The following is a 15,371-nucleotide window of genomic DNA, read 5'->3' as shown; positions in this document are numbered from 1 at the left end:
GGATGCGAAAATATCACTCTTTTAAACATAAAGTTTTTGGGGGAGAAAAAATTTTTTTTTCGCTGCTCCTAAAAACCTGCAGGACTACTTTCGGCTTGACCAAAACTGGACGATAACTCTGCTCACAGGACGCTGCCAGGGGTAAGTCAGTGTGATTGCATGCCGCTGGTGATGGGGATGCCATACAGATTCATGTCAAAAATACCGAACTATCCCTTTAAGATCTCAAATATTCTTAATGTAATGTAGCTCAATTATCCAGTTAAATCCAATAAGGATTCTGTCCATAAACTGAGTTCAATAATAAACCGCTGCCTACAGCAGGTAAGGGACGGATAACTGATACAATTACAGATGACCATGTCAAACATAAAATCTAAACAGTTTGTTGAACTAATGACAGTTTCTTTGTTTGATCATTGCAAAATCCTAAAGGCATCTGACTACTTCCTGATTAGAAAAAAGGTTTATTCGTCATCAGTTTTCACAGCTTCAAAGAAGCTCTCCTGATTAAATTTACACCTTGTGATGAGCAATGTGGTGACACAGATAACAATTGATGGAGCCCAGGTCTGTCAATACAGAAAACTTAAAGTTTTAGCATAGAGATCAAATGATATGTTCTAAAGAGTAAAACTTCCTCTAAATTTTCTGTACTTTTGACATCGCATTTTATCTTTTGTGAAAAAATGTTACGTTGGCAACAGCAAATGCAAACTTGTTTTTGTATTAGCTGTCCATCATTTATTACTGAATTACTTGGACAGTACTGACAGTCTAAATTTTGCAAGTGTTTTTTTTTTTTGAAAGGATAGTTTAAAAAACTTTTTTTTTTCATTCCGTTCATGCAGTGTAAAGTCCATAAATTAAGATAAGGCAGAAGAGTAACCAAATTTTCTCGGGCTGCTAGGAGCACAAGTTTACAATGGGGACCTCTTCATAACCTTTTTTTTTTAAAGACAGATTGATAGATAGTGGCAAAGTCATGATGTGGGGGAAAAAAGGAATGCTCCCCATTACTGTTTTTAAGGTACCGGTAATACTTTTTGAAAATGAGGTTACAGTTTGGCAACTACTGAGATCATTTAATTGAAATCAGAGTAAATAGCAAAAATGTTATTTTACAAAAGATAAAAAAAAACTGCAACAAATAGATAAAAATAATTTATTGTCAAATGATGCTCTCTGACTGCACTCACCTAATTGTCAGGATCAGGTACTTCTGCTATGTTTAAGTTAAAGGTTTGTTATCCATTGCTATAAAGAATAGAATGACAAAAAGGGGTACTGTTCTTTGCAATGGGGATGTTTACTGTTAAAGGTACAGTGGGGGATTTTCACAAATTTCTAAAAAGAACCGCCCTCACTTTTAAAAAAAATTGCACGTGCACGCTCTGTTTAAAAGTTGCAGTTTGCATCGTTCATACAAGCTTACTTCCCAAAAGAAGATTTGCAATTTTTCCGCTGTCAGACTCACCACCTGTAAGTGGAAATGGGGACAAGCCCGTAGGACGACCTTACGTAAACATATCACCAGAATGATTGACAATTAGAAGGACCACATATTTTGATGATCCACCGGGAAAATTAACATCCAACACTATACTTTTAAGTTTGATATTTGAGTTTTGAAAATATTTTGACCTGTCATCAGTGGGAGATTCCTGAGAGCATAAACAAGTGACTAATTTACTCAAGGGTTATTAGCTGAATGTTGTTTTCCATCTGCTAAGTAGGCCATGTCCTTTGGAGATAAGTGAAAGTACAGTAAACATACTGAAGTTTAATCTATTCTACATACTGTAACTATTGATTTTGTTAATTTTATAACTCAATAAAATCTTAAATCACTTGTTATGATCATCGATAATCAGTAAATCAGTTACTGTGTACTTGAGTAGCCTTTTCACCAAAAACTTTTTTACTCCTACTTCAGTAATTTCTTTAAAGGCTACATTTTACTTTTACTTGTGTAAAAATAAAATATGATGAAGTAATGTTACTTTTAATTAAATAAAATGTTTGGGTACTTTACCCACCTCAGGGAAAGCCTCCTGATGAATCATCCAGGATATCTGTTACCTGATTAAAGGAAATACTGGGGCTTTAAATCCCAGGGCTTTCAATAGAAAAGGAGCACATGAACATTTAAACTGTTTAGTAAAATCAAATGCACTTTATGATTATTTTTACTAGTTTTGACAAAAAAAAGAGAAAATTAAAAGGTGCTCAATAGAGTTGACTTTAATAACAAAAACAATAAAAAATCTGAGATATTAAGTTGTTTTCTTTTACCGTCATGTGATAGCATGTTTATAATTATCATTCTTTGTCATTCTTCAATATGTAAGCAAAGTCAATTTAGCAGAAAATGCCGCGGTGTCAACAACTTCTGCAATCCTAACTATGAGCTCAGAGGGAAACACTCTTTATCACAGCCAAGTTTTTATCTTTTCTCCACCCATCCTGATGGGATTACCTCTGACTTTTGATTAATTTAATCAACGTGCAAACATGTTTGTTTACCTGTCAGTCAAAGTACTAGGTGTAAATCTCCAATACGACACAGAGTCATAGGGGAATATACATGTGGAACTTTGGCCGGATTTCCCCAAGCGTATTGGTGTATGGGTGCTTATGTGTGCATTATCTGTGTCCTTTTTTTGTGTTTTTGTTTTTCAACAGAACAAGCCACATAATGTCAGAGGTCAAATGCAGAAGTGATGTCAAACATGTACCTTATGGCCGAGGCTAAATGTCAACACAGCTTGCTTTCAGCCAGACTCAGAGGAATTAACCACATCCAATCATCAATGAATAAAATGAAACACAAGCATAAACAGGTAACAAATCTTACATCTTTAGGTTTACAGCTTCACAAGCAGCAAATAACTTGCTGCTAAAATCTAAAAGAGGAATGGAGCTGCAGCACTCCCAGGTCAAGAACTGGAGAAACATGTGCATACATGCCACGGCTATGAGCTCTGGTTACACAGTTCAACATAACTGCGTGTGTTTCTTTTAGTGCTGTGTCAACACATAGGGTTTTATCTGAGGTGCTGGATGTCGGGCTGCATTCAGGTTGAGAACAAAGAATTATGATTGTCTAAAACTGGAATAAAGAAAAAAAAAGAAGAAAAAAATTAATTACTGCAAATGTATTCTTTAGTTCTTAATCATATAAGTTAAAATTGATTTCTCTATGAAGCCATAACTATAGCCATAAGATCTTGTAAAAGTGAAATATCGCATTTAGACATGGCTTAGTTACATGTATGAGGGTGTACCTATGTGTGTGCGTGTGTGTTTTTTTTTTTTTTTTGGGGGGGGGGCTTAATAATAATAATGATAATAATTGAACTGTATTGATCTCACATTGGAGAAATTTACCTCTGCATTTAAACCAACGGGGAGCAGTGTGGGGTTTAGGGCTTTGCTTTGCTGGTCACTACGCCAACACTCCCCCTAACCACCTGTTGCTTCTAACTTTCTGTCATCTGCCTGAATAAAGACTCATGCATCTGAAAAATAAACATGTATGCTAGCTAAAGGAGTAGCATCCATCTTAAAAAGGTAATACTGATTTACAACTATATCTGGCAACCTGAAAGCAGCGTGTCTGTCCAACAACTTATTGCAGGCTAGCTACCAGAAAAGATAGCCTTACTAAAAACTCAAATGAAATGTGAAAGTCTATCAAAATAAAAATAAAAAGACTTAATGATTCACTATAATATAACATGATTAAAATCTATAATAAATATTAAGAGCAGAAGAACTAACTGTTGCATTTTACTTACTTAAAAGCCCTTATTTTTGTTATGAGTCAGATTTAGACTCACATTCTTGCACAAGATTATCTTACCATGATAGTCTCATTCCAGCCTATGACTATTCACAATATGTCTCACCAAGAGGAAGTTTAAAAAGATGCTGTCAATTAGTTCTGTTCGCACAGAGACAACAATGAGTGTATCCATGAATATATTCTTTCATTTTGGTGCCGTTTTTGTAGACATGGAAAAATCATTTTATAAAATAGGTCCCAGAACAGCGGCAGTTCTGTGTTTCCATGTGTACAAGTAAAGCACTTTTCTTATTAACCAATAAAGTCAGTCAAAGCTCAGCCTCTGTCTGTATCTTGCATGCGCAACTTTGCTGCCATGATTTTGTTTGTGTTCCAGGACATGTCTGCCTATGCAAGGTATTTTTGTTCACTGATTGGAGGGTTTTTGTTTCAAAATAGTCCAATCCTGTTGTTGTAGGTTTAGTTCCAGCTTCCTCTGCCCAAACATTTATATGTTACTTAACCCAAAGTAACCCACTGATCTGCTTATTCATGTATGAATGTGTTTACAACTGTGAGTGCAACTGGGTGAATGAGGCTCAAGGTTAAAGCACTTTGAGCTGCTGGTATGAATAGAAAAGTGCAATATAATTTAGTTAATTTACCTACAATATTTTGAAATTAAAAATATTTGGAATGGTTTAACCAGAACTGAAAAATTCTACCCTGATGGAAGCAGGTCATTTTGACATTTTTGTGAGATTTGTCAAAACCGAACTATTTTAGGATCAACTAAAATGGGGTTCTACAAGAAAACAGTATTCTTAAAAGAAATAAAACTTTAGTTATAGATTCTTGAAAAAAAAAAGTTTTTTTATTCAATTAACGTTAGAATCCTGTCTCATTTTTTGAAGCAAATGAATCAATTTGTTAGCTTTATTTATCCAGTTAAGAATTCAAGAAAGAGTTCATTAGTTCATGTAATACAGGATTCAAATTATGATCCCTGAGACGTTCAATCTGATGACCATTAATCTGATCATCAATCAGGACAAAGTTAAATTAGGTATTATTCTGCTGAGAGAATTCTGAATACAATTCGGCAGATTATAACAAAACACAGTGAGACTCGTGCAGTATATCCCCTCATTATTAGGGCCTGAATTACGGGTGGCTGTTGGACAGTTACAGTCAGGGCTACCAGATGACGGCCCTTTTTTTAGTGCAGCCCCCACCTCTCCCAAACACCGCCTAACACAATAACTGCCTCTGTGGCTGCAGTCCAACCACATCTGCTAATCCAGGCCCAGTGTGTTTGGAGATGTCAAATACTTTCAAGCTGTTATAAGGTGTGAACTGGACTGGAACAAAAAATCTTCACAGGGGTGGGGGCAGCTGAACGAGGAAAAGGTCCAGCATCCTGGTGTTCTTGTAAAGGTTCATCAGTGACTTCATAAGCATGGCAAAACTGTTTATCTTGAGGAAAATATATCTTATATAATAACAAGAGCCCTTTGCTTTGGTAAAATAAAGCCAAGCATCTGCAAGGAAAGATGAGAGGAAACTTTCTCACATTGCCTGTCTTTGTTTTTTCAGATGGAGAAAAGAAGGAAAGTTATGGTGTTTGGCCTGGCAGAACCGAGATGGAAGCCAGTGCCTTGATTTGCGGTTTGCTCTAAAGTCTTTTCCGCCAGCCCTAGCCTGTACTGACACTAGTTACCATTGTCTTCTCGGCCTACTCAGCTGAAACCGCACTGTGAGCTGCCCGTCTTTTGTTCTAGCTTCTTCCCCCACAAAGCTGAGTGCAATGGCCTGTCGGGCAGCCTGGATTATTCATGAACGGCAGGGAAGTGTGGCTCTGTGCTGCTGGGTGGTAAAGAGAGGTATTGGGGTGGATTGGAGGCTTGGTTATGTGTGATGAAGCTATGTAGGGGGGGCTCTACGACTCCAGTGCATGAAGGATGGCTAAATAGTCCTTCTTCCTCTAGGAATGTGCAGTTCAGTATAAGGGGGAGGGGTTGGATTTTGGCATTTCTATAAACTATGAAAAGGATGGATGCCATCATCCCATGGGTGAGTTTGTATTTTTTTCACCTGGAGAAAACATATAAACATCCTTTAGTGACACTATCAGTCATGTTAGATACATTTTATTGACAAGGTTATAATAAAATATTTGCAACACTACAAGTAACACAGTTAAAAATGAAATGCTTTACCCTAATAGACAATTCAAACCCCTTGCAGCGCTTTAAGTGAGCCTCAATGGATGCTGTAGTGATGTTTGAGGATCTACTCACTGAGGGGGGTTGGTAGATACAGGAAAAGGAGGCAGTGGGGGGTGGCTGGGACTGACGCGAATTAGTGCAGGGATATGGGGATGGGCAACTGTCGAGCAACCCCCAAGGTATTGCATGTTATGCCAAGCAGAATCGCTCTTTTTCCAAGAAGCTGGAGGTAATCTGTCAACCGCAACAAATGCTTGCTGTCTCTCTACCCTTGACACTGCCGTCCCTTCACAGTGGTGCCTTCTATATCAGGATGGGGGGAGATGGCAATTAAATGACACCAATTAGATGACAAAAGGAACTGTAGCAAACGATTTCTTTCTTTAAAAAAAAAAACAACTGGTTATTATTATAAATTATTGTCTTTACTTAATATAATTCACACTGCTTTTTTTTCTATCCTTAAATAATTAGGACTGAACACCAAAGGCGGTGTGAAAGGGCTTTAGTGTTGGGTTAAACTAGGTGTCTAAAACTGGTGGGTGGAGATGTGGTTATATAATGTGACCTCAATCAACATCAACAAGATAGGAATTAGTTATAGATAACATGGTTTTATTAGGGATAAACAAACAAAGTCTCTTTTCGTAAGAGCCAGCTGTGCTAGTTATGGGTGGGTGAAGAAACTTTTTGTTTTCAATTTCATAAGAATGAAACCCTGATGAACCATATGAGTTCAAACCTATAAACCTGATTGTCTCTCATAAGCATTCTTAATTGTCAATAAAACGTTTTATTGATTATTTACGTCCCTGTCTTCCCTGATTTTTAGATACACACTGTGTTTCCAAATTTGGCAAACCTGACTGGTTTATCATGTGTTAAGACATTTTACTTAGTATTTTCCTCAAAGCGGATGTGTTTACGTTGACACCATGACTCTCTTCCTGTCAGACTCATGACATTGCCACTAATCTTCTGTGTAGGTCTGACCGTTATAGACAATGGGTCTGTCTCCGTCAGAGCTACACAAGCACAGTTTCAGACATGGATGTGCATTCTGACTAGTCCTATGCATTTTCAATAAGCTCTAAGTGCAACAACCTCATATGATCTGGTTTTATATAGGAATCAGTTCATTCTATTCAAACCATCAGTCTGGCAGCTTGATTCCAGCTGATTCTTAAACATGAGGTAGTTAAATATGAGAACTAACCAAAGTACAACAGAAAATCCCCAACAGAAGTCTTACAAAATTTTATCAAAAAAATATCCAAAAGCACAAAAAAGATTGATAGGAACACATAAAGGACTAGTTAGTGAATAAAAACATGTATCCCTGTATTACAACCTGTTCCTGCACATTGACAAATTAGAAAAAGTTATGACTTCTCAAATAGAATATGCTGCATTTCATCTATATCCTTCATCTCATTTCAATCGACTAAGAAACAGGTTTGTTTTAATAATCTCATGAAAAATCCTCTTTCCCAACAGGACTCTCCCAAGACCTGATTCTAAAATAAACCCTGATCAAAAACCCCAGGGAGGCTTCCGTAAACAGAGAATGCAGACAATTTGCCTGGCTTAACACATCTGGCTGAATGGAAAGGCGTGTGCCCTTTCAGAAACACGTGGGACAGTTCTCCCTTTCACTGCTATGCCACTGGGAGAGGACGGCTATCAAACGGCATTCCAGTTATTGTTATTCTAATTAGCGTCCAGAGAAAAAAAAAGGATGTGTGCCTACAAACGTGCACACTCACACAGAGCTTAAGCTTATTTTGGTGCAAGCACGAGGCGAAACAGGGGTAGAGAGTCTGATCAGCCAAGTGTGAGATAGAAGCCCTGATGTCTCCCAAGGATTCAGCTAAGGCATGGGGTGAAACAGCACAATAATCAACAAGGCCGGCAAGAGAGAGCCCAGGGGAAGCTCTGCCTTCACACACAGTCGTCATGAGAATATTTTAAAGAGGACCTCCACATTTCCCTCATCCTCACACAGGCTGCCTTTATGTGACAGCTGCGCACATAAAAAGAGACAGGGTTATAAACCAAAACAACTACTCAGGCTGCTGTAATTCAACTTCTATCAGCTCAGAGGACAACATACACATCTCTACTAATGTCCATGTTTACTAGCACAGAATTACACTAATCAACCGTATTGATGATATAGTTAAAATAGGTCAAGTAGTAGTTAATTTAAAGCATTACAGTTCTACAGAAAAGTATTAGTCTATAAATGAATTGAAGAATTAATAAAAATCCCCCATAGGATTACTTTGTTTTTGCTTATATCTTACAAACATGCTACAGATTGTCAAGAAATCTGTACTATAGAAAACCCTTTTAAAAATACTGCTGTAAATGAATTATCTTAATAATAAGGGTCAAAAAGCTATGCAAACAAAACAGGCTATTTAATTAATTGGTCATTAACAGTCTTGTTGAGATGCTAACTTGAACTTAATCATCTTTAAATCTGAACTTTGACTAGGCCAATCCAAATCCTTAATTTTATCATTTTTTTATGAGCCAATTAGAAGTTGACATGTTGGTATCCTTAACAAAATTGTCCTTTTATGTTACCAAATATGAATATGGTTAAGATTGTATACTGCTGGAGAGGTATTCTGCTTCAATATTGTTTTGAGAGACAAAAATCAATCTGTCATTCAGTGTGCAAAGTCCTCCAAGTCCTGAAGCAGCAAAGCTTAGTGAAGAGACAAAGTCTTAACAGGCTGCTAAAAAAACAAAAAAATATTGTAAAGTGCTACCTACATTGTCAACAAGGGCTAAAATGCTATATTGGTTTCACAGACTTGGCCTTAGAAATGGCTTTGTAACCATATTCAGACTAATGGCTGACAGTAAATTTGTTTCTGTTCCTTTATTTCTTTAAAAAATGCATAATTTATTGGTTAAGTATTTCTTCATGCCCACTTCAGGTTTGTCAGTTGGGTACTAATTAAATGATGTCTTAATTCTATCGGTCTCTTGATCATAAGGTCTGGCCTGACCAGTGAAATACATCTCTGTTTTTCAAAAAAATGTATTTAACCATAGTTAATTCAAGATTTAACAAGTTGGGTGGTTAATTTTTTCCACTTGAGGTCTGGTTAGTTTGTATTTATATTTTTTTTCTCCATCTGAATGAAATCATAATTTGAAAACGGAACAGGTTTTGTTTGTATCCGGTTCAAATTCATTAAAATTTATCTTAAATATCCAGTTGTGGCAAAAACAAGAAATATGTTAAGGATATTTTTATTTTACCAACTGCTCAAGAGTATGGATTTATTAATTATAACTTCTTAAAACCAAATCTGTAACCATATATAACAGAAGCAGCTCTTGCAGAGAATGAAAGGAAACCAAGCACTAAGATGTGAAATTCCAGGCCATGGGAACCCAAACCAGTTCTGAATGCATTTCCTAATCCTTTTATGAACCCCAGGCAATCCACACAGTGCATTCTGTCTTTAGCTGAAATGCTGTATCATTTTTGGAGTATTAGGCTTTCTTACCCTAGTAAGTAATGTAAAAGATGAGTCTGATATTTCATCACAAAAAGCAATATCCAACTGTTATTTCAAAGTTGACTGGTTAGCTCTAATGCCAAATTAACAGGCCTTACATACTATGCATGATTACAAGCCTGGCAGGACTATTTCCAGTAGCAGGGCTAAACGCCGCAGAGACAGAGTAGAAGCTGCAGAAAACCTCAGCTTGCTATTTCTTGAAAGGCACCCTGGCCCCTGGCACCAGTGAGACCTGGAGAGACGCCAGGGCAGTGATTTGAAGAATTCTTACGGTTTCTGTGGCTCCACAAATACCCCCTTTACAGGAAATTTGACATGAGCCAGTGAGGGCAACAATAAAAAGTACCAATTGGATTTTTACGGTAAAGCTCAACAGTTGGCAACTTTCAGTGGACAGATGACCTATTGAACCTTGTACTAATTCTGGGGGAAACTGTTTTTAAAGATTCATCCAGCAAGAACCAACCAAAGGAAGTATTACATCTGCATAGATGGAGATACTTGATATCATCTTGGCATGTTGTATGCCAGACTGCCAAATTCACAAGCGTCCTCCTTCCCCCAATAATAGCTTAATCTGACATACCCCACCCCACACACACACCATCTATGGTTGCAGCGCACTCATTAATGCCCAATCGTCCAGCCCTGGGAATATTGTTGAAGGGGGAGGAAGCCCATGGTTGAATTCTGCAAAGCAATTTGAATATGTAACTGCCAGGCTAGATGTAATCACCAAATCCTTTTTAGTGTTTTAAGTTAAACTGCGCTAATTTGACATCACTTTATTCTTTCATAAGCAGGTTCATTTGCTGGTGGTGTCTTAGATAACTCGTAAAACTTCAACAAGCTTGGTTTTTTTCAAACAATTTTTTTTTCAATCTTTAAAAAAAAAAAAAAAGTCAAAAAAGCAAATCTACTCACTTCTTGCATGCCATTAGTGTTTTTGGGGTCTTTTATGTATGCAAACAGACAAGAAGCATGGAGACTTGGGGACTCCCTGAGGTCTGCCAATTCCCCTAGCCCCCTCCAACGCCTCCCAGAACAAAGCCTCCCCAGTTGCGTGCCTGACCCAGTAACCTGGCTGGCAGCCAGGGGGGGTGGGTGTAGCGTACCCTGTCTTTGGGCTTTAGTGCCCCGTGTGAGCACACAGGGCTAGTATTTGTAAACCGACCAAAGTCACTTTCGTCAGTGCAGTCAGCTCTTGTAGGGATTAGAATGGCTTCTTATAGACAGGGCCGATTGTGCAGTTAATGTGTACTAGCCTACTGAGCAGAGGTGGGGAGGGTGTAATACTGACCCAGCTAATCTGACTGAACATAGGCAACTTTCCTTTTAGTCGCTTCAAAGAAAGGTCTTCCAACTGTCTGCAAAAAGATGAAGATTAAGCACCAGGTGTCTGTGTTGACATGTCTAATGAAGGATATTTGACACAAGAAAGTGTAACTGAGGAAGGAAAGACACTTTACGAAAGACTACTAGATAAGCTGAATTAAAAATAACCATAATATCATCCTGCCCCAACAATGACACCTCCATCATTCCAAGGTTTGAAAAATGCAACTCGAACAAGACTTTCATTTGAATCCATGTAAGTGATAATTGGATATAAAAGAATCAATAAGATCACCAGACACACCATCACAAATGTGCTCAACAGAAAAAAGACTGAATTAATTCTCAGCTTTTGAAGCAATACAGAAATCATGCATATCTTACCCCCTGGCTTCCCTTGAAGCAAATCGCTGGCTGGTTTGATAGTGAAGCCTGTAAAAAAAAAGGGGGGGAAAAAGGGTAAATTAATTCAAAATCGAGTTCATCCCAAATCTACAGAGCAGTTCATATGTGGGTGAAAATATCTTTCTACTCTTCATGCCTCTGTGTTTGTTGCCATAACCACCATTCTCCAGTAGTCTAAAGGTTAAGGGTTTCTGGCTCTAATCTGAGGAGAAGTAGGTGTAACTAATTATTTTTCTTCCACAAGAAGAATTTCTTCACATCTCACTGGTTTGTGTGTTTTCAGATCATGTTTCTCTAACTGAAAAATGAGAACCAATATTAAATCCCCAGTTCTAAGACAACTCTCCTGAAACCAATTATTCGGCTTCAAAACACATAATTACTGCCATCTGTAATGTAAAGGCTCCTACATTGATTGACAGGGCTCTTCATTCATTATAAATGCCCTTCCCTATTGAGAACCCTGGTTAACAGACCAAAATTTTGAATGTTAAGTAGAAATATACACATTATATATTTATTTATCCATTTATTTATATGCTAAGTTGCATATTAAACCTTTTTAATGGTAGAGAGCCACATTTGAAAAGATTTAGGAGGTAATTAGTTAAAAAAAATTTATACTTTAATTCAATATTAAACCCAGAATACAAATAAGTTTTGTGTTGCTCCAGACTAGACGATAAGTTACTTGATTAACGTAACACCTCTCCTTTGATCTATTCTAGAAGACTCGCACTAGATCTAGTCCTAATTAGCCCAACTTCCCTTTAATATATATAGCTATAACATGATGATGGATCAAAACAGTGACACTAATGTTCTTTTGTAGCCACAAAAACTGCATTTTAACTATGAGCCTGCAAGTTAAATTCTCGTGTTAGTTACGGTTTTACAAACACACGAATAACTATTTAGTCCCAATCGTATATAAAACGTTCCAACACCGGCCCAGAACAGCTCTGCCAATCACATTGCAGTAATTCAGGCTAATGCGTGTTATAAAGCTAAGAAAACAGCGAAACGTGCCAAGCTCACAGCCAAACAAAATTAAAGATGGCAGAGCAGGAGAATCCAAATGCAATTCATTTATTGTAATCCACAATTTCATCTTTGAAGGAGTGTTTTTTCATGGCACCTGCTACTTAAGACCCTCTTTATCTGTTACCGTGATTGGCTAAAACCAAACTTTTGTTGGTCGGCTCTAGATTTAGTTTCACCCAGTCCATAGATTTCATAGGAGCAGGCCCAAATTGATAATGTGTAGAAATAAACTGGGAGTACTTCATATTGTGAATATGGTTTGCCAGGTTACTAAGGGGCAGGCAGGAACGCTTATAATATAATTAAAAGTTATCATGACAATAGAAAAACGATAATAAAAAAAAATCTTCAATGTGCAATAAAAATATAAACTCTTTGGTGCAATTTAGCAAAATGGATGGTTTAGACTAAAATAATCACTTTTCTGACTATTTTCCACAAAAAAGAAACATTTAGTTACAAATCAAAGCAGGATGCATGCACTTAACAGATCACCTTGCTGTGTTTCCGTAAATTTTGGTTCACGGTACAATAATATCTCTCTCTCTCTCTCTCTCTCTCTCATAACACATAAATATATTGTGTATAAGAGAAAGATTTTTTTAAAATAAAAATATAAAATATCTACATGTGAATAATAAGGTATTATAATGTACATATATTACACAATCTCTTGATAATATTTCATAAATGGTTATATGACTCCAATTAATAATATATTTCACAAGGAAATCAATCATACTTGTTTTGGTTTATCGAGAGTCTTAAAAGAACCACATAATTTACAAATAATTCAGAACCACAATCAACAGACATGGAGAGAAATACAGTACTAGCTAAAACATACTGAATTATTCCATCAACCCAAATGCTGGGTTATGAAATGTGTACACATGATGAGTTTTTTAATGAAATTTGAATGATTTCAGTAGAATTTAGGAGTTTTTTTTTAACTTGCATTTTGTGAGATTTGTGAGAAATGTGAGATTTGAGTTTTATGTTGCCGTTTATCTCCATAATCCATGAAAAATATTTAAATACGTAAATAATAATAATAAAATGTGCAACCTTTGAGTTTATCACATGGCTAAGAAATATAAGAAGGAATAGATGAAAAGGCAATGTATGGCAGTAAACTTTTTATGAGTCAAACTATTTCCTTGAAACCTGCAGACTGCTGATAAGTAGCACAGTTTGTTGTCTTTTAATTGCCACATTTCTGTTTGTTTGTTTGTGTTTGACATGTTTTCTTTGGTTTTTCCAGCTGTCCAATAGTGCAGTTTAACATTTGTGTTCCTATTCAACATGCATGTAACGTTTTTTGTGCTAAAAAATCACTTTGTTGGATCTTTAAGGCCCCCTTTTTTATCCTGAACCCAGGGGTGTAAAGATCAGTAACAGCACAGACACTCAGGTTGGGGTTTTTGCAGGACAGAAATCTTCCACGGCCACAGTGGGCGTCCAGCAGTCTGAACCGGTATTTTCTGGGGTGGTCTCCAGATTGGAAAACCTTCCCCTCCCCTCTCCTCTCTCTGCCTGCCTGCTGTGGCCTGGAGGAAGCTGTCAGATTGTGGGAGATCTGTGGAGTTTCCTCCGCTTTACGGACCAATGAGCTCCGGAGATGGGCGGGCAACAACAACGCACAACAACTTCCACCGAGGCCAGCTGTTTACTATCCCACTGAACCACTGAGGCCAGCCGGGCTCCAGGTTTAGTGGCTGGAAATGAGTCGGGAATGTGGCGCACACAGAAACAGACCGTGTTGCTGTGACAGCAGAAAAGAAAGGAAAATAAAAAGCCTAAACTAACCGGGGCTCCTATTTCCCTCACAGCCGCGGCTCTGCAGAGAGAAAGAGCGCTTTATAGACTTTATGATCTCTGACCAATCTAATGGGCCATAAAGGCAATAAAAAAACAAACCTTCACGAATCTGAAAAGCAAACTCATTTGCTTGATCGACTATTGAATTTATTCCAAGGAACAAAGGGGAACAGTTTTTTTTTTCTTCAAAATATTCGCCTTTATTAATAAACACTGAGAAAATGGGCTTTAAATAAAGGACAAAGTTTGTTTTTCAGACATTTTCTCATTAAAAGCTCATATCTTTGCTTAATTCAAGTCAAATATTTAAAAATATGAAAGTGTAATATATTAATAACCACAGGTTTAATCCTGCTTTTAAAAGCCGCCTCTGCATTTTAATCCATGACATCTTGAAAAGTCGCAGTCTTTTCAAAAGGCTGTAAACATTTTAAGTATTTTTCCCGTCAAAGTGTCAATTTTTCCTCATTTTATTTATTTATTTATTTATTTTTTTAAGCAGTTCCCGGAGTTGGGAGAGAAGGGTTAAAGAAAGCAGGAATAAAAAATAAAAATAAAATCCTCTGCAGCGGGTTTAAAGTATTGCTTACCTTCAGGTTCTGGAAGGCTTCCAGGGTCCGGAAGGCCGTGTCAGTGAGTTTGACGTGGTACAGACTCTGATTCGGGTTGTTTTTGTTAATCTTGCCACAGCAGAGCCCATACCGATGCTCCTGTCTCAGCGCTGCCATTTCTACAACTGAAGCCGATTGGCGACATTCTGCCCGAAACGTCACGGAGGAGATGATGTGGGCGGGGCTAACACACGTACGCTGAAACGCACACGCGCACTTCAAGTAAATATGTGTGCAAAGCATTGTTTTCTTTTTTTTTCACTTTCGTTATTCTGGTCATTATTTTTGGTCATTCGTGTGTTTTTATCTGCTCTTTGATGTGTTTTTGCCCCTGGGTCAGATCTAAGTCTCTCCAACTGGATTTAGGTAAATAATCTGTATTTTCTCACCTATACAAGGAAGTAAATGCATTTGTAAATATGACTTGCAAAGCAGATTTAATTTTACTGACGACGATCTACTTACAAATGGACATAAATGTATTTTTTACTTTAGTAAATCAGTGGTGGTTCTAGATCAAATGTGCCAAGGGGCCAGGAGGGGGCCCGCGTGTTTTCATGGGGGCACAGAAAAGCATGAAATAAAAAACAGGGCA

The 15,371-nt window shown here is 37.4% G+C and overlaps 2 protein-coding genes across 3 annotated transcripts in view; one reads left to right on the top strand and one right to left on the bottom strand.

Moving 5' to 3' along the window:
- Positions 1-14,926, bottom strand: part of LOC107100591 (RNA polymerase II elongation factor ELL-like) — a 29,883-nt gene extending 14,957 nt beyond the window's left edge. The window contains exons 1-2 of the mRNA XM_015399133.1: positions 14,756-14,926; positions 11,280-11,327 (exon numbers count right to left, since the gene is read on the bottom strand). Coding sequence (XP_015254619.1) covers positions 11,280-11,327; positions 14,756-14,893 — 186 coding nt within the window. The 5' untranslated portion in view covers positions 14,894-14,926. The remainder of the gene's footprint in view (positions 1-11,279; positions 11,328-14,755) is intronic.
- A 97-nt stretch (positions 14,927-15,023) lies between these two features.
- The window catches only part of LOC107100586 (peptidyl-prolyl cis-trans isomerase FKBP8-like), a 54,736-nt gene continuing 54,388 nt past the window's right edge, over positions 15,024-15,371 (top strand). For both annotated transcript variants that reach the window (XM_015399129.1, XM_015399127.1), the window contains exon 1: positions 15,024-15,142. The gene's annotated coding sequence lies outside the window, so the exon portion shown is untranslated. The remainder of the gene's footprint in view (positions 15,143-15,371) is intronic.

This window comes from Cyprinodon variegatus, unplaced genomic scaffold (genome assembly GCF_000732505.1).
Source record: "Cyprinodon variegatus isolate N-32 unplaced genomic scaffold, C_variegatus-1.0 Scaffold990, whole genome shotgun sequence".
Lineage (NCBI taxonomy): Eukaryota > Metazoa > Chordata > Actinopteri > Cyprinodontiformes > Cyprinodontidae > Cyprinodon > Cyprinodon variegatus.
The sequence above is the reverse complement of the archived record's forward strand: the minus strand, read 5'-3'. Positions and strand labels throughout refer to the sequence as shown.